Genomic DNA, 20,794 nt, shown 5'->3' with positions numbered 1-20,794 from the left:
CTGATGCTATCGGTTTTGCGTACCATTGAGTGGATAAAGTTTGGTCCGAATTGCGAATTACAAGTGTATCTAGGAACGGTAGTTTATTGTCGGATTCCTCTTCTTTTGTGAATTGTAGGTTTGAATTGTATGCGTTAAATGTATCGAGCGTAAGTGCTATTTTGTCTTTCGGGAGAGCCAAAAATAAATCATCCACGTATTTACGAATGACGGGTATAGCAAACGGCAGTAGTTGAGTGGAGGTTTGCAGTAAGTTCTCCATCACGATATTGGCTAAAATGGGAGATAGGGGGCTGCCCATAGCGGTACCGAATGTTTGCACGTAGTGTTTGTCTCGAAATCGAAAGTAACTGTTTTTGGTGCAAAATTCCACTAGTTCGAGAAACAAGTCTAAGTTTATATCAGTGTATTTTTTGATGTTACACCAATCCATGATTATGTCGTGGGTGGCAAGTTCGATAGGAATGTTTGTAAACAGCGACACGACATCGAACGATACTAGGACGTAGTCAGGCGGGAGAGTGATCTGGTTTATGTACTCGGTGAATTAGAAACTGTCCGATATATTGTACTCGCTTTGCTGTGATCTTTTAAGTATGTTGGCTATATATTTGGATAATTTGTACGTTGGTGCTGTGATGTTTGGGACAACTGGGCGTAGTGGTAGATTGGGTTTGTGCGCTTTGGGTTGTCCATATATACGAGGGCATACGGAAGTGGTTGATTTTAGACGGATGGATGTTTGAGAGTTGATTAGCTTCAGATTGAGTAGTCTGGTGATGAGCGAGTTGGTCTGTCTTTGGACGGATGGTGTTGGATCTTTGGAAACAACTCGATAATTAGGTTCGTTTAGCAACAAGGTCATTTTGCGGTCGTATTCATGTTTGTACATTATGACCGTTCTGTTGCCTTTGTCAGCTTCAAGTATGTAGATGTCTTGGTGGTCTGCGAGAAATTTTGCGGTGGTCGTCGCTGCATGTTTGCAGAAATTATGAAGCGGGGTTTTGTGTGTATTATGTTTGGAATTGGAGATATAGTTCTGGATTTGCATTGCTATCTGGCATCTGTTGCGATCTTGTGTGGTTTGGTCTGGCGAAACACGTAGGATGGCTTCAACGTCGGCTAGCATGTGATAGAATGGAACATGGTTGAGACTGGTAACTGGTAGGGAAAATTTTGGTCCAAGGCTGAGCAGTGTCAGAGTGTCCGATGGAACTGTTACGGTAGTGGCGTTTAGTATGGCTTTATCTTGGTATTTTGGTGTGCTGTTGTCCAGTGGTGCTGTTTTTTCTAATAACTTTGCGAGCTTTTTATTTGTCCTCCGTTTCTGTAACTCCTGTCGATTATCGAAAGATTGGTTCTGTGTGGTAATAAATCGTGTTGCAATGTCGTTGGTAGTGAAGATAGTAAGCTGTATCTGTATTTGCTGTAACTCCTGTTTTAAGCACTTTATTTTGTAGAATGTATGTTGGATTTCGATGTTTAGAATTGCTTTCTTGAAACGATCGATTATTCGTTGAAGCTTATGCGTATATGGGCTCCGTTCTTCGAGCAACGGGTGGATACACTTCAATGAGTTCACTATGTGTGACGGGAAAACTCCCGTTTTACGGCATTTTATCAAAAAGTCCTTACGTACCGTCATGTTACACATTTTGGTGTTGAGCTGCGCGTACGTTTTGAAAAGTTGTACTGTGTTGTGACCAAAATTGTTGTCAATAAGCATAAAAAATCCACTATGTATGCTAGCCATATTGAGGTTATAATAAGATGTTTGACGACTGGTTACGGAACATTCACTGATATTTACGGCTTTCTCAGTCTATTATACTTAAGCAAACGTTATATTTATAGATTGCCCGACGTTTCGGCCGTTTTTGATGGCCTTTTTCAAGGGAAAACTGGAAAATTTATTCATGTCATAGTGAGTAAAAGGAAAACAGAAAGGTACAAAAAGGGGGGACATTGACATTGTGAACTTACTCTAATTTACGCGTTTTTGTCGAATTCGCTGATTGCCAACGATGGGAGGTTTGGGAATTTTGCACGAATTTTTCTGGTCGGAAATATGGGGATTTTTCGCAATAAAAACCATCTGGGTGCACTATTGGTCACGGAGCTCGATATGCACATCCACCGGTATTACAACGTATGATTTAAAGATGGTGACCCGAAACGGTAACTATCTATCATGGGCCAAAAGTGTTCTATTACTTGTGTCTGGTTCGGAAGCTTTATTGCGGCGAGTATTGGTAGTTCTGAGTGTATGTAGAATGCCTGCGTAAGTTGTGTTGAGCCCGTCCACATCGGTGCGATGATTTACGGTGTTGAGTGTGTTCGTGATGTGGCACATTTCTAGTATCGGGAGAGCCGTCGGTCGATAGGTTCTGTCAATAATTTTGGCTTTGGTAAGATCGAAGGTATGGTTGTGTTGTATCATGTGTTCGATGAGGGCAGTCTTCTCTCCGAGACTGATCAGCTGTTCGTTGCTGTCGGTCGTACCATCAGCTATCAGTTTGTGGTACTGGTTAATATTGCTTTTATGGCCATATAGCCTGGTTCTAAGCTGGTTGCGTGTCATGCCCAAATAACTCATTGTGCAATTATCGCATGACAGGCTGTAAATGATATTAGACTGCAGCAATGGGTCAACCGAGTCTTTTGTGTTTGGCAGTAGTTTTGATACTGTGTTGATAGGCTTTGTAGCTATTTTTACATTGGGATAGTCTGGTTTGAGCATTTTCGCTATGGATGTACTGAGTGTTGGCACGTGCGGCAGGGATCTATATATCTGTTCGTTCGGTGGGACTGTTGGACTGTGATTGCATGTTGATATGCTTTGACTGTGGTTTCTTATGGTTAATGGTGCAGTGTTGGAGGCATCTTCGTGCGTGGTGTTTTTAGACCGTTGTATGAGCCTGTTTATGAGTGTGGCGGGGTAATTATTACGGCGGAGATGCTGGAAAATTGTATGCTGTATGTTGGTGGTATTATCCGTAGTGAGTCGAGTTACTCTTTCGATAAAGTTTTTGGCTACGTTCATCTTCATGGAAAGTGGGTGGAATGAATGGTAATTTAGTAGCCTGCCTGATGCTATCGGTTTTGCGTACCATTGAGTGGATAAAGTTTGGTCCGAATTGCGAATTACAAGTGTATCTAGGAACGGTAGTTTATTGTCGGATTCCTCTTCTTTTGTGAATTGTAGGTTTGAATTGTATGCGTTAAATGTATCGAGCGTAAGTGCTATTTTGTCTTTCGGGAGAGCCAAAAATAAATCATCCACGTATTTACGAATGACGGGTATAGCAAACGGCAGTAGTTGAGTGGAGGTTTGCAGTAAGTTCTCCATCACGATATCGGCTAAAATGGGAGATAGGGGGCTGCCCATAGCGGTACCGAATGTTTGCACGTAGTGTTTGTCTCGAAATCGAAAGTAACTGTTTTTGGTGCAAAATTCCACTAGTTCGAGAAACAAGTCTAAGTTTATATCAGTGTACTTTTTGATGTTACACCAATCCATGATTATGTCGTGGGTGGCAAGTTCGATAGGAATGTTTGTAAACAGCGACACGACATCGAACGATACTAGGACGTAGTCAGGCGGGAGAGTGATCTGGTTTATGTACTCGGTGAATTGGAAACTGTCCGATATATTGTACTCGCTTTGCTGTGATCTTTTAAGTATGTTGGCTAAATATTTGGATAATTTGTACGTTGGTGCTGTGATGTTTGGGACAACTGGGCGTAGTGGTAGATTGGGTTTGTGCGCTTTGGGTTGTCCATATATACGAGGGCATACGGAAGTGGTTGATTTTAGACGGATGGATGTTTGAGAGTTGATTAGCTTCAGATTGAGTAGTCTGGTGATGAGCGAGTTGGTCTGTCTTTGGACGGATGGTGTTGGATCTTTGGAAACAACTCGATAATTAGGTTCGTTTAGCAACAAGGTCATTTTGCGGTCGTATTCATGTTTGTACATTATGACCGTTCTGTTGCCTTTGTCAGCTTCAAGTATGTAGATGTCTTGGTGGTCTGCGAGAAATTTTGCGGTGGTCGTCGCTGCATGTTTGCAGAAATTATGAAGCGGGGTTTTGTGTGTATTATGTTTGGAATTGGAGATATAGTTCTGGATTTGCGTTGCTATCTGGCATCTGTTGCGATCTTGTGTGGTTTGGTCTGGCGAAACACGTAGGATGGCTTCAACGTCGGCTAGCATGTGATAGAATGGAACATGGTTGAGACTGGTAACTGGTAGGGAAAATTTTGGTCCAAGGCTGAGCAGTGTCAGAGTGTCCGATGGAACTGTTACGGTAGTGGCGTTTAGTATGGCTTTATCTTGGTATTTTGATGTGCTGTTGTCCAGTGGTGCTGTTTTTTCTAATAACTTTGCGAGCTTTTTATTTGTCCTCCGTTTCTGTAACTCCTGTCGATTATCGAAAGATTGGTTCTGTGTGGTAATAAATCGTGTTGCAATGTCGTTGGTAGTGAAGATAGTAAGCTGTATCTGTATTTGCTGTAACTCCTGTTTTAAGCACTTTATTTTGTAGAATGTATGTTGGATTTCGATGTTTAGAATTGCTTTCTTGAAACGATCGATTATTCGTTGAAGCTTATGCGTATATGGGCTCCGTTCTTCGAGCAACGGGTGGATACACTTCAATGAGTTCACTATGTGTGACGGGAAAACTCCCGTTTTACAGCATTTTATCAAAAAGTCCTTACGTACCGTCATGTTACACATTTTGGTGTTGAGCTGCGCGTACGTTTTGAAAAGTTGTACTGTGTTGTGACCAAAATTGTTGTCAATAAGCATAAAAAATCCACTATGTATGCTAGCCATATTGAGGTTATAATAAGATGTTTGACGACTGGTTACGGAACATTCACTGATATTTACGGCTTTCTCAGTCTATTATACTTAAGCAAACGTTATATTTATAGATTGCCCGACGTTTCGGCCGTTTTTGATGGCCTTTTTCAAGGGAAAACTGGAAAATTTATTCATGTCATAGTGAGTAAAAGGAAAACAGAAAGGTACAAAAAGGGGGGACATTGACATTGTGAACTTACTCTAATTTACGCGTCTTTGTCGAATTCGCTGATTGCCAACGATGGGAGGTTTGGGAATTTTGCACGAATTTTTCTGGTCGGAAATATGGGGATTTTTCGCAATAAAAACCATCTGGGTGCACTATTGGTCACGGAGCTCGATATGCACATCCACCGGTATTACAACGTATGATTTAAAGATGGTGACCCGAAACGGTAACTATCTATCATGGGCCAAAAGTGTTCTATTACTTGTGTCTGGTTCGGAAGCTTTATTGCGGCGAGTATTGGTAGTTCTGAGTGTATGTAGAATGCCTGCGTAAGTTGTGTTGAGCCCGTCCACATCGGTGCGATGATTTACGGTGTTGAGTGTGTTCGTGATGTGGCACATTTCTAGTATCGGGAGAGCCGTCGGTCGATAGGTTCTGTCAATAATTTTGGCTTTGGTAAGATCGAAGGTATGGTTGTGTTGTATCATGTGTTCGATGAGGGCAGTCTTCTCTCCGAGACTGATCAGCTGTTCGTTGCTGTCGGTCGTACCATCAGCTATCAGTTTGTGGTACTGGTTAATATTGCTTTTATGGCCATATAGCCTGGTTCTAAGCTGGTTGCGTGTCATGCCCAAATAACTCATTGTGCAATTATCGCATGACAGGCTGTAAATGATATTAGACTGCAGCAATGGGTCAACCGAGTCTTTTGTGTTTGGCAGTAGTTTTGATACTGTGTTGATAGGCTTTGTAGCTATTTTTACATTGGGATAGTCTGGTTTGAGCATTTTCGCTATGGATGTACTGAGTGTTGGCACGTGCGGCAGGGATCTATATATCTGTTCGTTCGGTGGGACTGTTGGACTGTGATTGCATGTTGATATGCTTTGACTGTGGTTTCTTATGGTTAATGGTGCAGTGTTGGAGGCATCTTCGTGCGTGGTGTTTTTAGACCGTTGTATGAGCCTGTTTATGAGTGTGGCGGGGTAATTATTACGGCGGAGATGCTGGAAAATTGTATGCTGTATGTTGGTGGTATTATCCGTAGTGAGTCGAGTTACTCTTTCGATAAAGTTTTTGGCTACGTTCATCTTCATGGAAAGTGGGTGGAATGAATGGTAATTTAGTAGCCTGCCTGATGCTATCGGTTTTGCGTACCATTGAGTGGATAAAGTTTGGTCCGAATTGCGAATTACAAGTGTATCTAGGAACGGTAGTTTATTGTCGGATTCCTCTTCTTTTGTGAATTGTAGGTTTGAATTGTATGCGTTAAATGTATCGAGCGTAAGTGCTATTTTGTCTTTCGGGAGTGCCAAAAATAAATCATCCACGTATTTACGAATGACGGGTATAGCAAACGGCAGTAGTTGAGTGGAGGTTTGCAGTAAGTTCTCCATCACGATATCGGCTAAAATGGGAGATAGGGGGCTGCCCATAGCGGTACCGAATGTTTGCACGTAGTGTTTGTCTCGAAATCGAAAGTAACTGTTTTTGGTGCAAAATTCCACTAGTTCGAGAAACAAGTCTAAGTTTATATCAGTGTACTTTTTGATGTTACACCAATCCATGATTATGTCGTGGGTGGCAAGTTCGATAGGAATGTTTGTAAACAGCGACACGACATCGAACGATACTAGGACGTAGTCAGGCGGGAGAGTGATCTGGTTTATGTACTCGGTGAATTGGAAACTGTCCGATATATTGTACTCGCTTTGCTGTGATCTTTTAAGTATGTTGGCTATATATTTGGATAATTTGTACGTTGGTGCTGTGATGTTTGGGACAACTGGGCGTAGTGGTAGATTGGGTTTGTGCGCTTTGGGTTGTCCATATATACGAGGGCATACGGAAGTGGTTGATTTTAGACGGATGGATGTTTGAGAGTTGATTAGCTTCAGATTGAGTAGTCTGGTGATGAGCGAGTTGGTCTGTCTTTGGACGGATGGTGTTGGATCTTTGGAAACAACTCGATAATTAGGTTCGTTTAGCAACAAGGTCATTTTGCGGTCGTATTCATGTTTGTACATTATGACCGTTCTGTTGCCTTTGTCAGCTTCAAGTATGTAGATGTCTTGGTGGTCTGCGAGAAATTTTGCGGTGGTCGTCGCTGCATGTTTGCAGAAATTATGGAGCGGGGTTTTGTGTGTATTATGTTTGGAATTGGAGATATAGTTCTGGATTTGCGTTGCTATCTGGCATCTGTTGCGATCTTGTGTGGTTTGGTCTGGCGAAACACGTAGGATGGCTTCAACGTCGGCTAGCATGTGATAGAATGGAACATGGTTGAGACTGGTAACTGGTAGGGAAAATTTTGGTCCAAGGCTGAGCAGTGTCAGAGTGTCCGATGGAACTGTTACGGTAGTGGCGTTTAGTATGGCTTTATCTTGGTGTTTTGGTGTGCTGTTGTCCAGTGGTGCTGTTTTTTCTAATAACTTTGCGAGCTTTTTATTTGTCCTCCGTTTCTGTAACTCCTGTCGATTATCGAAAGATTGGTTCTGTGTGGTAATAAATCGTGTTGCAATGTCGTTGGTAGTGAAGATAGTAAGCTGTATCTGTATTTGCTGTAACTCCTGTTTTAAGCACTTTATTTTGTAGAATGTATGTTGGATTTCGATGTTTAGAATTGCTTTCTTGAAACGATCGATTATTCGTTGAAGCTTATGCGTATATGGGCTCCGTTCTTCGAGCAACGGGTGGATACACTTCAATGAGTTCACTATGTGTGACGGGAAAACTCCCGTTTTACGGCATTTTATCAAAAAGTCCTTACGTACCGTCATGTTACACATTTTGGTGTTGAGCTGCGCGTACGTTTTGAAAAGTTGTACTGTGTTGTGACCAAAATTGTTGTCAATAAGCATAAAAAATCCACTGTGTATGCTAGCCATATTGAGGTTATAAAAAGGCCATCAAAAACGGCCGAAACGTCGGGCAATCTATAAATATAACGTTTGCTTAAGTATAATAGACTGAGAAAGCCGTAAATATCAGTAAAATTTTAAGAATATATCTACCTGTCTAGCTGTTTTACGACTGAGAGCAACAAACTAACATAAGATCTAATTATATAGTGATATCAATTGTAACATTAAAAAAGGCAATTGCCTTACGTTACATTATTATGAAGAAATAAATAATAATAAAATAGTAAATATAATTCTTGTTGGATTTATTTCGGCTAAGCAGTCATTCACTATTTTTGAACATGGTTTTTATTAATCCGACGTTTCGGTACTGTATAGCGCCATCTTCAGGGGAAACTATGGGTAACAATTTATCATGCATTAACTTAACTTTAAACATCGAACACAAAGGGTTACTTACAATAATATAGTTCGTATACAATTTTTAAAATTTTTTGACGCTAGCTTGTCATAGGAATTTAGCGAGTAGTTTTTCATTCTAAAATAGTTATAGTAGGAGAGACCGGGGCTAGTTAGCGATGTTTTCAGTTTTCAATTTTTATCGCTTTGATGTAGATAGATCTTGCAAAATAGAACACGCGGCATGAAAGAGCAGACTCTCGGCAACATCGCTGATTTTTTTTAAAGTGTTTCATGCATTGTCTCCATTTTTAGAGACAAAAATATGTGACGCGGAAAACCCGCCAATTTACCCAGCCCCAGGCGGTATGTAAGTATACGCCAAAAACCAAGCAATCAAATGGAGATTCAATTACTTCAAGGGTCCTTTTGGAACATGCTGAATGTCTTTTCGAGGAAACTGTATATTAGCCGACATTTGCTATTATATTTCAGTTGCAATACCCCTGTATTTTGACTTTGATGCGTACTTCCTATTCAAAAGTAAATTTTCGAAATTCTTCGTGCAATTCCGGAATAAATGTCTCCTACATTGGCAAGATACACAAGATAAAGATTTTCTTACTTTGTAGTGAATTCCAGAAATAAAATTGTTTGATGATTTTTTTGCATTGTAAATAGTAGGTACCGCCAACTTGCCCCGCGTGTGGCACCGCCAACTTACCCCAACCGCATATTTTAATAAAAACTATTTAAAAACCGATTTAATCCACCTAGCAGTGAGATGAGACATTTCTTACACATTTCACTATTGGATTAGTTTGCAGAACTCACGAGAAGTAGGCACCCAACTAGAGGTGGGATGAAAACAGTTTCTAGTCTTGCACGAATAAAATATCGTATAAATTATAGAAATCAACAAAACGACCGAAATAAAAAAAGTAAAGCAAAAAATGAAATACTAGGTTTTTAAATTCATAAAATGAGTAGAAAAATTTATGTAAATCGAAATTATAATATACACGAATCAAATTAGATTAGGTTATCAAATAAAAATTAAGATTATATTTAGAAATAGTTATAAGATTAAAAGAATAAATTAACTCATACTAACGAATTGAATGAAATAAAACGAATGACTGGACATGAAATGCATAAAACTAAAGATATGAATCAAATGAATTAAATGAATCAAACGAATCAAATGAATCAAATGAATCAAATGAATCAAATGAATCAAATGAATCAAATGAATCAAATGAATCAAATGAATCAAATGAATCAAATGAATCAAATGAATCAAATGAATCAAATGAATCAAATGAATCAAATGAATCAAATGGATCAAATGAATCAAATGAATCAAATGAATCAAATGAATCAAATGAATCAAATGAATCAAATGAATCAAATGAATCAAATGAATCAAATGAATCACATGAATCAAATTAATCACATGAATTAAATGAATCAAATTGATTTAATTCATCCAGTGAATACAATGAATCAAATTAATGAAATGGATAAAATGAATAAAAAGAATGGATGAACAAAATGAATAAAGTAAAAAATAAATGAAATCCATAAATAAAACAAACGAATCAAATAAACAAAATGAGCTGAAGTGATAAAATGAATAAAAAGAAGAAAATGAGCAGAATAAAATGCATTGATTAAAATGAAAAATTAAACAATGGTAGAAGGTTATAAATTAATATAAAGAAATAAATTGATCAAATAAATTATTTGGATGAAATGATCAAAACTGCAAAAGTAGTCAAATTATTAAAATGAAGACACTGAATAAAAAATGCATACAATGAATAAAATAAGTTAAATGAATGATATGAGTAAAATGCACAAAAAGAATAAACTGATCAGAGTGAATCCAAAGAATGAAACGAATAAAATAAGTAAAATGAACGCAGATGCACAAAAGGAATAAAAAGATGCTGAATCAAATAATTAATTAAAATGAAATGGTCATATATGTGAAGCTAAAAACATTTTTGAATAAAGAAAATGAATAAACTGGATTGTACGAATTTGAGAACCATTGCATCAGAAAGTTTTGAAATGTTTTTGAAAATCCCATCTTCTGAGAAAAGGCTAATAAATATGCAATGGACTTTCTAGGGCTTTTTGGTTTTATTCTTTTTGTTTTCATGCTTCTGTACTTGACGGCGTCGTTTTAAGATTATCTGGTGTTTCTACTTTATTTTTGGACCTTAATTAATTATCAGGAACCTGGAACGTTCAATTTGCTTTGGAATTCGAAATTTATTTTTTGGTCACATATTCCCGAAAAAAAGATTTATGTACAGAATAGAATTTACTGCTCCAGTATTTTAACGCGCAATTGAATATAGTAAAGGGAGACAAGGTCACATGTGCTTTCAAGCCCCTTGAACAGAGAACGACAGGGAGAATCCGACTCGTGAATGAGCAGGTTGATATTTCAAAGTTTTTATTTGCATTGAAGTAAATGGTGTGAAATGTCTACGCTATGTCGATAGCATAAAAGCCGTGCATTCAGTTGATTGCAATGCAGTCTATTTCCATTCATCCTCATAGCTTTCATATTATTTCGTCTCGAATTCTCGTGCTGGAAATATGGATAAATAAGTCCTATACAGACCAACACTGTAAAAAAGAAATGGTTCAAACTACTCAGTATATCCAGATATGGACGACGATAAGTTAGAAGACACATTGTAATTGCATCCCCCATCGAGAGTGGGTACTTTGGGAGACTTCTTTTCCTGGATCTAATTTGTGGATATTTTTGGTCTGTGATCCGTTATTTTCATGAAAGTTCATACAAATACAACGAATGTGCAGCTGATACAACTCATGGTTCATTCGCCTGCGCCACGTTCCGTCTTCCATCTGCACGCCACCATAGATGGTACGCAACGCCTTTCGTTCGAAAACTCCAAGGGCGCGTTGGTCCTCCACGAGCATAGTCCAGGTCTCGTGGCCGTAGAGGACCACCGATCTAATCTAATCAGCGTCTTGTAGATAATCAACTTCGTGCGGCGGCGAATTTTGTTCGACCGGAGCGTCCTCTGGAGTCCAAAGTAGGCACGATTTCCCGTCAAGATCCGTTTCTGAATTTCACTGCTGTTATCATTGTCGTCGGTTACCAGTGAGCCCAAATACATGAATACGTCGACCATCTCAATTTCGTCACCGTCAATCCGAACTCGAGTGGGAGGTTCACATTGTCGTCTCTAGAACCTCTTCCTCTCATGTATTTTGTCTTCGAAACGAGCATATGTTTCATTCAAAATTCAATAGAGATACGAATAGAGTAAATATCGCACGTGGAATGTCTCTTTTGAAAATTTTCATCGTCAAACTTTCATATTACCCAGTTAAGCCAAATATTTTTTTGATATAGCCATGAATTTCCTTAATTATAGTGAAGATACAGGCTTTGAATACAATTGAATTAAAGTTGTGTTGATGTAGCAGTAGACAAAAAATAGTTTTGTTTTCTCAAACCTTCGCAATTACAATTAATAAATATTTCAGATTAGCAGAAGATCTTATCACACAACTTAGAAATGGATACAGAAATAGCTAGATAGATGCGATAGAAGAGAGACAGAGAGAGAGAAAAGAGAGAGAAAAGAGAGAGAGAGAGAGAGAGAGAGAGAGAGAGAGAGATGGGGGCGGGCGTGTGAGGAATGTCAAATGATGGTTAATACAGTGACATTATTTTTATAGGTATATTATTATGATATATTGATTTCTTACATTCTTATCATAAATAATGTAAGTAGTAATTTTTACGCCATAGCCAGTATAACCTAAATCTTGCAAAAGAGCTAAATTTTCGGTAGATTTTTGGGCTTCGAACATATAGTTGCTTTCAGTGACGCCGCGAGTATAATTATATGAGAAATCTTTTATCTCACTACTAAGTGAATTACTTGTTGATCTGTGTATTGATATACCATTCAACATTTACCTCATGGTTGAACGCAATGCCTAATCCAATGGATAAATAGTAGAATTCACTGTTTCTTTATCAACACATTATTTTGTCTTTGAAGTGAACTTATATAATGATTTTTGAGAAATAGTTAATTTATTATAAAGGTAATTCACAAAATGTTCTCAACATTGAATTCCTTGAATCACGTAGATGTGTTTTCATACTCCGATATCGGTTTAGTTTTGCCCCTAAAACACCAGTAAAGCAATACTATGTATGAAACAATCTCATTTTTAGTTAGTGGAAATTGGTAAGCGAGGACTAAAAATACAAAATGTCTAATATCTCCGCCGTTCGTGCATGGATTTAGACAATCTATAGCCTGTTCGAAATATATTTTTATAAGCTTTCTATTTATGTGCAGTTTGTGGGACAATATTGTATCGTTCGAAGGTTAATTGCAAAAAACGTAAGAAACTGTTGTGTTCCCAAAAATGGGTATAAAATTAGGTTACGCTCTTTTGGCGTACCTACCTTTGCAGACAGGTAAATAAATACAACTGGATTTGAGACGTCAGTCTCTTATTCCAGTGCGCGATCAAACTAAGTTAGAAGTGTTTATTTTAACTTAAGAAAAGAATTCCTATTCTCGGTCCTCCACAAGTGATAGTATTTAGGAAGTAGACGTTCCAGCTCTTTTACTAACTGAAGCTACATCTCTTGGTCCACCTCTCGGTTGGACGGGTTATAATAACTAGCGACGAGGAAAACCCGGAACGCGGCTAGACAACGATATCCAGGACGGATTCCCGGTCACCCAGACATATTTAAAAGCGCCGCTGTTAGAGCGTGGCCATTAGAGCACAGAAAAAAATGTAAGTAACTATAAATAGAACAAAATAAATAGTGGAATTTCTTTTGTGCTTTATAGTTCACAGTGACGCTAATTAGTTTTTTGTGGTGTGCAAAGCCATTTTGATGTAAGGACCTTTCGGTAGTGGCAGAGGTACCAGTTTTGCACTGAAGGTTTATGTTAAACAAAAGTTTACAAAAATAAAAATTGTTTTCTTTGGTTTTTAGTTTTATTTAAAACAAAACAATTTTTTTTATAAAAATTCTAATTCTTTTTTTGTGATCTGGTATTTAGGTCGCTGTTATACCAGTGGACTGCTGGAGAACAAACACCGAATCCGACGGTGTAGTTGGAAGTTTTAGTGGATCTTCCGTTAACGAGCAGGTGATCGTAAGTCGGCACTGCGGTGAGTATCTTTTTACATTTCTTATAAAAGAAATGTATAGAATTCGCTCAAACTTTCATGATTTTTTCCGAGGCCCGGAGGGCCGAGTCTTATATACCAATCGACTCAGCTCGACGATTTGGGACAATGTCTGTGTGTGTGTGTCTGTGTATGTAACGGACAAATTCTCATTCGTGTTTCTCAGCAATGGCTGAACCGATCTTATCCAAACCAATTTTAAATGAAAGAACCAAAAAACAGTATGAACGCTATTAATTTGTTTTTGATTCTGATGTTTAGTTTCCAAGATATGAATGTTTGAATGCGTAAAAATGGCGTTTTTTACAGTTTTTTTAAATTATCTGCCGAAATTGACATTATAGATTAACAATTTATATGTTTTTAGACAACTTTAACAAATACCTTTCGAACAAGCTATAGATTGTTGAAATCGGACTATTATCAAAAGAGATATTTAACATTAAAGGCGGACGAAAGATTTTTATCATTTCCCATTGCCAGAAATATGACCAAAAACATGTAATCTATTATTAACGCCAAAACGGCTTATTTTAGGTCAATAGTATCTTCGGAGAATTTAATGGCGGCAATATGCCCTTTCTTTTGGTATTGTGCTTTTGCTGATTAATCTCCCTATGAGTGAGATATTTTCACAAATTTTCTTGGAAGTGATTATATCGAAATGATGTCTTCAGCAAATTTGTAGCTCATACTTTTGCGAATAACTTTACTAAAGACTTTAAATATCTATTTTGAATACTTTAAAAGTTATGGCTTGTTGTTTGTTGATTACTCTTTCTCGCCTATTTATTGTTCAATATAGTAATAATCCATTGAAATAAGCTAAACATTATTTCGATAAAACGAATTTTGTATTTCATTTTACTATCGACAACCGCTAGAAATAATCACCGAACACTTCCAAGTTATCTGGAAGGAACTTGATAACTTATCAGTGCAAAAATGTTCATTTGTGCGAACCTTCTGACTGCAATTTTTCTAACTTATAACCATCGGATCGATCTGAAACATATCGGAAAATGGAAAGCGAAATAAATAACTCCAAGCAACGGCGTAGCCAAGAGAAGGTTTTGGGGTTTAACACCATACAACCCCCCCCCCACCAAACCAAAAAAATAAATTGGATTGAAGTTGAAAATTTATTGATGCAGACTGATTTAATTCAATATTACAATAACAATTATCTGATCCGTAGATTGATAACCTGTTGTTGTAAACATCATGAGGACTTTTGATAAATTGTCGGAATGGGGTCCTTCCTGATATGTAACTGATCTATTGGTCTTGATTTCACAGTTGTCTAATAGCATCAATATCAAATTCCTGCCTGAAAACATTCCAATAGAAAATTCCAGAGTTCTGTAATCAATAATAATCCTCAGATTTCTTTTCAAATTGAGCTCGCTTTTGTAGAGATGTACTGTAATAAAGGTCTTTATTTAATAGGAAGTGAAGTTGAAATTGATTTAATGTCTATGAAACATAGAACTGCTCACCAAAAAAAAATGCATAACTTTCAAAATTTGCTAAAAATGTTTTTGCCTTTCTCATTCACTCTAAAATTCGTCAATCTAATCGCGACCGGGAGGGCCGAGTGTCATATGCCAATCGACTGAGTTCGTCGAATTCGGAAAATGTCTGTGTGTGTATGTATGTGTGTGTATGTGGAAAAAATGTGAACATACCGGCCCGGAGCGAGTATGCAGTGAGGGGTTGCTACTTTAAAATTAAAACTAGTTTAAAATTTCTTAACAAGTTGAAAGTTTTATGCAGGACCCGGATCTTTCTAAATGATCCGCCGCTGGTTTCAAGCGATGTTTCAGTATCACATAGTATCTCAAGATCGTGGCTGTCGATCCATTGTTCGTATGTGAAAATTGTACTGAACATGTAATATTCATTTCCACCATTGTATTGAACATAACCAGCCATGGAATCGTAGTCTGGACAAATGAGAAAAGCACAATTGCACCATTAGGTGGATTAAAACGGGTTTTGCCTTTCTCATATAGAAAGGTTATGCAATCACTCTGAAAAACGTCAACCTAATCCCGGCCCGGAGGTCCGGGTGTCATATCCCATTCGACTCAGTTCGTCGAGATCGGAAAAAGTCTGTATGTGTGTGTGTATGTATGTATGTGTGTGTATGTGTGTGTATGTGTGTGTGTATGTGTGTGTGTGTATGTATGTGCGTATGTGTCAAATAATGTCACTCATTTTTCTCAGTGATGGCTGGACCGATTTGCCCAAACTTAGTCTCAAATGAAAGGTGCAACCTTCCCATCGGCTGCTATTGAATTTTGGATCGATCGGAATTCTGGTTCCGGAATTACGGGTTTCAGAGTACGGCCACACAGAAATTTCTCATATAAACTATAGGAAAAATTAAAAATAGAATTTTTATTTTTGATGCTAAATGTGTTCAAGGTGCATGAAACGTCGAGATTTGATGCAAACTCGAAAAAAAAATTTGACTACGATTCACTTTTTTGGATTTTGGCACATTTTTGCCTTTCTCATATAGAAAGGTTATGCAATCACTCTGAAAAACGTCAACCTAATCCCGGCCCGGAGGGCCGGGTGTCATATCCCATTCGACTCAGTTCGTCGAGATCGGAAAAAGTCTGTATGTGTGTGTGTATGTATGTATGTGTGTATGTGTGTGTGTATGTGTGTGTATGTGTGTGTATGTGTGTGTGTATGTGTGTGTGTATGTGTGTGTATGTGTGTGTATGTGTGTGTGTGTGTGTATGTATGTGCGTATGTGTCAAATAATGTCACTCATTTTTCTCAGTGATGGCTGGACCGATTTGCCCAAACTTAGTCTCAAATGAAAGGTGCAACCTTCCCATCGGCTGCTATTGAATTTTGGATCGATCGGAATTCTGGTTCCGGAATTACGGGTTTCAGAGTACGGCCACACAGAAATTTCTCATATAAACTATAGGAAAAATTAAAAATAGAATTTTTATTTTTGATGCTAAATGTGTTCAAGGTGCATGAAACGTCGAGATTTGATGCAAACTCGAAAAAAAAATTTGACTACGATTCACTTTTTTGGATTTTGGCACATTTTTGCCTTTCTCATATAGAAAGGTTATGCAATCACTCTGAAAAACGTCAACCTAATCCCGGCCAAATTTTTTTTTCGACTCGTTTAGGGTTTCTGGATTTTAACAGAGGCGTAGTTGATGGTTTACGGAGAGGGGTTACACCCCCCCCCTCTACTGTTCGCGCCCCTTCTTTAAAAATCTCCTTAAATCACCCCTCAGACCACCACCCCATCCAGCCCTCATACCCCTCCCTTTCAACCCCGTCATCTTTAAACCACCACTGTATCACAAAGCATACCAATTTAAGCTGGGGAGTCGTTCGTTCATGGGACTTTCGCCCTCTTCACATACCCAGCCCCGCATGACAAAATGAGTTAGCAAGCAGATAACATTGATCTAATGCTGATTAGGCTAATGGAGTACGATATTTTTTTGTTTCAAGTGTTTCACCGTCGACACGTAGCTCATCAAGTTCGTGGCTGGCATGCCATTGTGTATAAGTGCAAAGTGTACTAAGAATGTAATGGACATTTCCACAATTATGTTGAACATAAAAAGCCTCCGTGCCATAGTTTAGAGAAATGAGAAAGGCACAATTGCACCGCTAGGTGGATTAAAACAGGTTTTTATTTTGGAAATGCGTCAAGTTGAGACGAAAACGTAATATGATTAATAACGAGGATAACACTTTCCGAATGTAGAGAGAAATTTATGAAAAATGACGATTTACATTCGACTCTAGCAGGTCCTGATCGATTTTGATGAGAATTTTATTTTTGTTGTATGACCAATTATATGTATAGGCTAAATGTTTTTTTTTTGACTCAGTACAATATACATAACCCCTTTAGGAAAATTCAGTTTTCCCACCACATTGCATTGATTGAGGAATTTAGATGTTTTATTAACAGAGCATTAGCAATAATTCGTTTGTATGTCTATATAATGGGTCATTTTTTCGCTTTCCCATTGATTTGGTTTGAGATTTCTAGCACTGATGTTGTCCTATGCTGATTTGAGCGATTCTCTGAGTCCTGCCACTATCCCATGTAGTATGTGTTATCAAAAACATCGCGAAGCATCAAGTTCTAAATGTTCTCAAACGATATAATATCCGAAGAGAGTGATAAGAGTTATAAGAAATGTCTCATCACACTGTTAGGTGGATTAAAAGCGTTTTTCCTTTTATTATTCTTTTGTGTCACTCAATTGGTGAAGATTTTAATTTGTGCTAATTTATAGTTCATTGATATGGCGCACACAATGGTAGCCACCATTGAGCCTTTCCGTAACGGCACATTGTTCGGAGATTGGGCCACACGATTGAAATATTTTTTCATCGTGAACAAAATAGATGACGATTCTGACAAAAGAGCATATTTAATCACGTTGTGTGGTCCAGTTGTTTTTTCACAACTGAATTTGCTCTACCCTACGGGTAACTTTGAAAATGTTCCATACGATGATCTAATTAACAAATTAAAGACACGTTTGGATAGATCGGAATCGGATTTAATACAACGAATTCGTTTCAACATTCGCAATCAGCAACCAGATGAAATCTTGCAAGATTTCGCTTTGTCATTGCGGTTACAAGCAGAATATTGTAATTATGGTGATTATAAGGACCAGGAAATTCTGGATAAAATTGTTGCAGGAGTAATAAATAAAATTGACAATAAACCCTTTAAAGACCATCGTTTTAGAAAAGTATATTTTGAAGACGCTAGAAAATCTAAAGGTTATGTACAGCATAGAAGACAATCAATGTTGGACAGACGTGTTTGTTATTATTGTGGATTACGAGGACATGTAGCAAGGAAATGTTTCAAACGACGAGAACAAAAACCACAAGTAATATAGATGTTCATGATAGTAGCAATGTCGAAATATCTGATCTATTCAATCGTTTGAGTAAAGAAATTGCGGACAATGTTGATATGTCTGACTCTACCGTTTCTTGTGACTCAGATGAATTATGTTGTATGCATGTTTCGTCAATTAATAAGATAAATAGTACATGTTCAACTGTGGTAAAAATGAAGATAAAGAGGTGCAGATGGAGGTCGACTTTGGTGTTTCTGTGTCTGTTATGAGTAAAAGTCTGTATTTTTCTCGATTTTCAAAATTCCTTAGCAAATTTTCTACTAAACTTATCGTAGTAAATGGTGCTGAATTGCAACTATTAGGTGAGGTAGAAGTTATGATGAAATTTAGGGGTGCCAAGGCAAACTTAAAACTGTTGATTATAGATTGCCGAAATGATTTCTATCCGAAAGAACATGTTTTTATTCCCAACTGGAGAAATTTTTTAACTGGTTCTTTTCCAGTAAATAAGAGTTGTGAAAAAAAATAATGTTATGGCAGAAATCAAACAAAGATTTGCTAAGATTGACGTTAAAGAATTTATTTCACCTATAAATAGTTTAGAAGCTAAATTTGTTCGTAAAACTGACACTACAATATTTAGACATGAATGCGACGTACCTTATATATTGAAGGAAATTATAACAAATATTATTAGAAAATTAGAAATTGAAAATTTTTTTACACCTATTCAATCTAATGACATTGACTGTAAGTTGTCAATACAGCAGCTGTTAATATCAAACCAAATCTTTTCTTCTAAATGGAAGGAATTTACAAAACCATTTAGCCTTGCATCTAATACTATTCTACTATTGGTAAATGATTTCTCAAAGGGGGTGGAAATGGGATGGATAGTAAATGGAATAGATCGTAGTGAAGTTGGAAAATATTTAGTTGCTTTTATGGCAAAATTTGGACAAGCAGATTTTTTAGTTTTTGACCCTGGGCTTCTTCTCAATTCATTTAATCTATATTTGGAAAAACAAAGAATGAATCCTGCTAGTCAGGATAATAAGGCGGAGAGACGTAAAGTTTCTCCCAATGGTAATATATGATAAAAAGATTTTTACTGAATCCAGGTATTTTGGAAATGTTTCTGAAGGCCCAGATAAATCTATGTTTATATAACTTTATAAATTGTTTGACGTAAGATGGTAGATTTCTGTTATAAATCTGGATGTGACTTCTAGTAATAGAGAAGACAGTGCGTACCATGCAAGCTCTAGTATCAAACTAAACTTTATTCAGAACGCCAGCCGTGCATATCTCTACATGCTTTTGGCAAGCTAGAGTGGTTATCACAGTGGTTATATTTACAATTCATTGTCTATTCATTGTGTACACTGATCTGTAACATAAAAAAAACTACTTTCAATTCAAACTAGACAAAATATCTTAATAGTACAAATAAGCTTCGTCTTCTCTTCGACGTTTCGCTCGGCGAGAGCTGTTTCACGCATGATGCTGTCCAACGGTTGATCGAATGGAAAACTTAAGCCATGAGCTGATGTACTCGATCGTGAACTTCCCTCTATGTTGCTCGCTGATAGTAAACTTTGTCGCCCATCTTTGTTCGTTGTTGGAGACGGCAACACACTATTGCTACCTGACGCAATACTTCTAGCAAGCACACTACTGCCTGGCGATTGTAGCAAACTATTTCCACTGTTATTTGCTGTTGTTTTAAATAATGTAGATGACAAACTATTGCCATTGATTTGTGGTTCCGGCAAACTACTGCCAACCTCAACTGTTGCTTGCTGCAGGGGGTTAAACACAACGGAATCTGCTGGAAAACCATAAAAGCTGCTCTCTGGGTCGTCAATCTCGCCCGCGTCGTACTCCCTTGTGCGTTTTCGGCTCGAAGCTTGACTATCACTCCAACCACAAACGAGCTTTCGTGGTGGTCTTGTCCTTAGCTTGAGTTGATCGTGGTGCGCCAAATAAATTCGACCACCAACGGAAACCAGGAAAACATTGGGAGAAACTCGCTTCAAAACTTGGCATCCAATCATCCTTTTATTTCGGTAGGTCTGAAAATCTTGAAGTATATTGGATCACCATTACTCAGATTAACAAACTCGTCAAGAACAGGCGTGTCATTTTTAAAAATAGAAGCTTTCTCATCCCTGTGAGTCGTCAAATGCTTCTTAAAACTATTCCTTGGATTTACTAGATCCAGTAACGTTTTCGGTTTAAAATTAAACAATTTTTCAGAGGGAAACCTTGAGTCCTCTGTACACGTGTTTCGATAATTGAAAAGAAAACAAGAAATCTGATCCTCAAGATCCAAACCTTTCATTTCAGGATCGAGTAAAAACTTTTTTTAAAACTTCCTTAACGACCC

General features: G+C 37.7%; 2 protein-coding genes across 2 annotated transcripts; both read right to left on the bottom strand.

The window, feature by feature from the left end:
• Window positions 1–1,110: 1,110 nt before the first annotated feature.
• Window positions 1,111–3,087, bottom strand: LOC131695769 (uncharacterized). The gene is made up of 2 exons (XM_058984286.1): window positions 1,984–3,087; window positions 1,111–1,901 (listed from the first exon to the last, which is right to left on the bottom strand). The coding sequence occupies exon 1, from the start codon at window positions 3,047–3,049 to the stop codon at window positions 2,183–2,185; it is 867 nt and encodes a 288-aa protein (XP_058840269.1). The 5' UTR covers window positions 3,050–3,087; the 3' UTR covers window positions 1,111–1,901; window positions 1,984–2,182.
• Window positions 3,088–4,853: 1,766 nt separating this feature from the next.
• On the bottom strand, window positions 4,854–6,174 carry LOC131695770 (uncharacterized). The gene has a single exon (XM_058984287.1). The coding sequence runs from the start codon at window positions 6,134–6,136 to the stop codon at window positions 5,270–5,272; it is 867 nt and encodes a 288-aa protein (XP_058840270.1). The 5' UTR covers window positions 6,137–6,174; the 3' UTR covers window positions 4,854–5,269.
• Window positions 6,175–20,794: the final 14,620 nt, after the last annotated feature.

The sequence above is a fragment of the Topomyia yanbarensis genome, unplaced genomic scaffold (assembly GCF_030247195.1).
Source record: "Topomyia yanbarensis strain Yona2022 unplaced genomic scaffold, ASM3024719v1 HiC_scaffold_52, whole genome shotgun sequence".
Taxonomy (NCBI): domain Eukaryota; kingdom Metazoa; phylum Arthropoda; class Insecta; order Diptera; family Culicidae; genus Topomyia; species Topomyia yanbarensis.
This window is presented reverse-complemented; position numbering and strand designations above follow the sequence as displayed.

Excerpts from the sequence above, each read along its gene's own strand:
- LOC131695769 (XM_058984286.1), bottom strand. The coding sequence starts at position 3,049 with ATGAAGATGAACGTAGCCAAAAACTTTATCGAAAGAGTAACTCGACTC.
- LOC131695770 (XM_058984287.1), bottom strand. The coding sequence starts at position 6,136 with ATGAAGATGAACGTAGCCAAAAACTTTATCGAAAGAGTAACTCGACTC.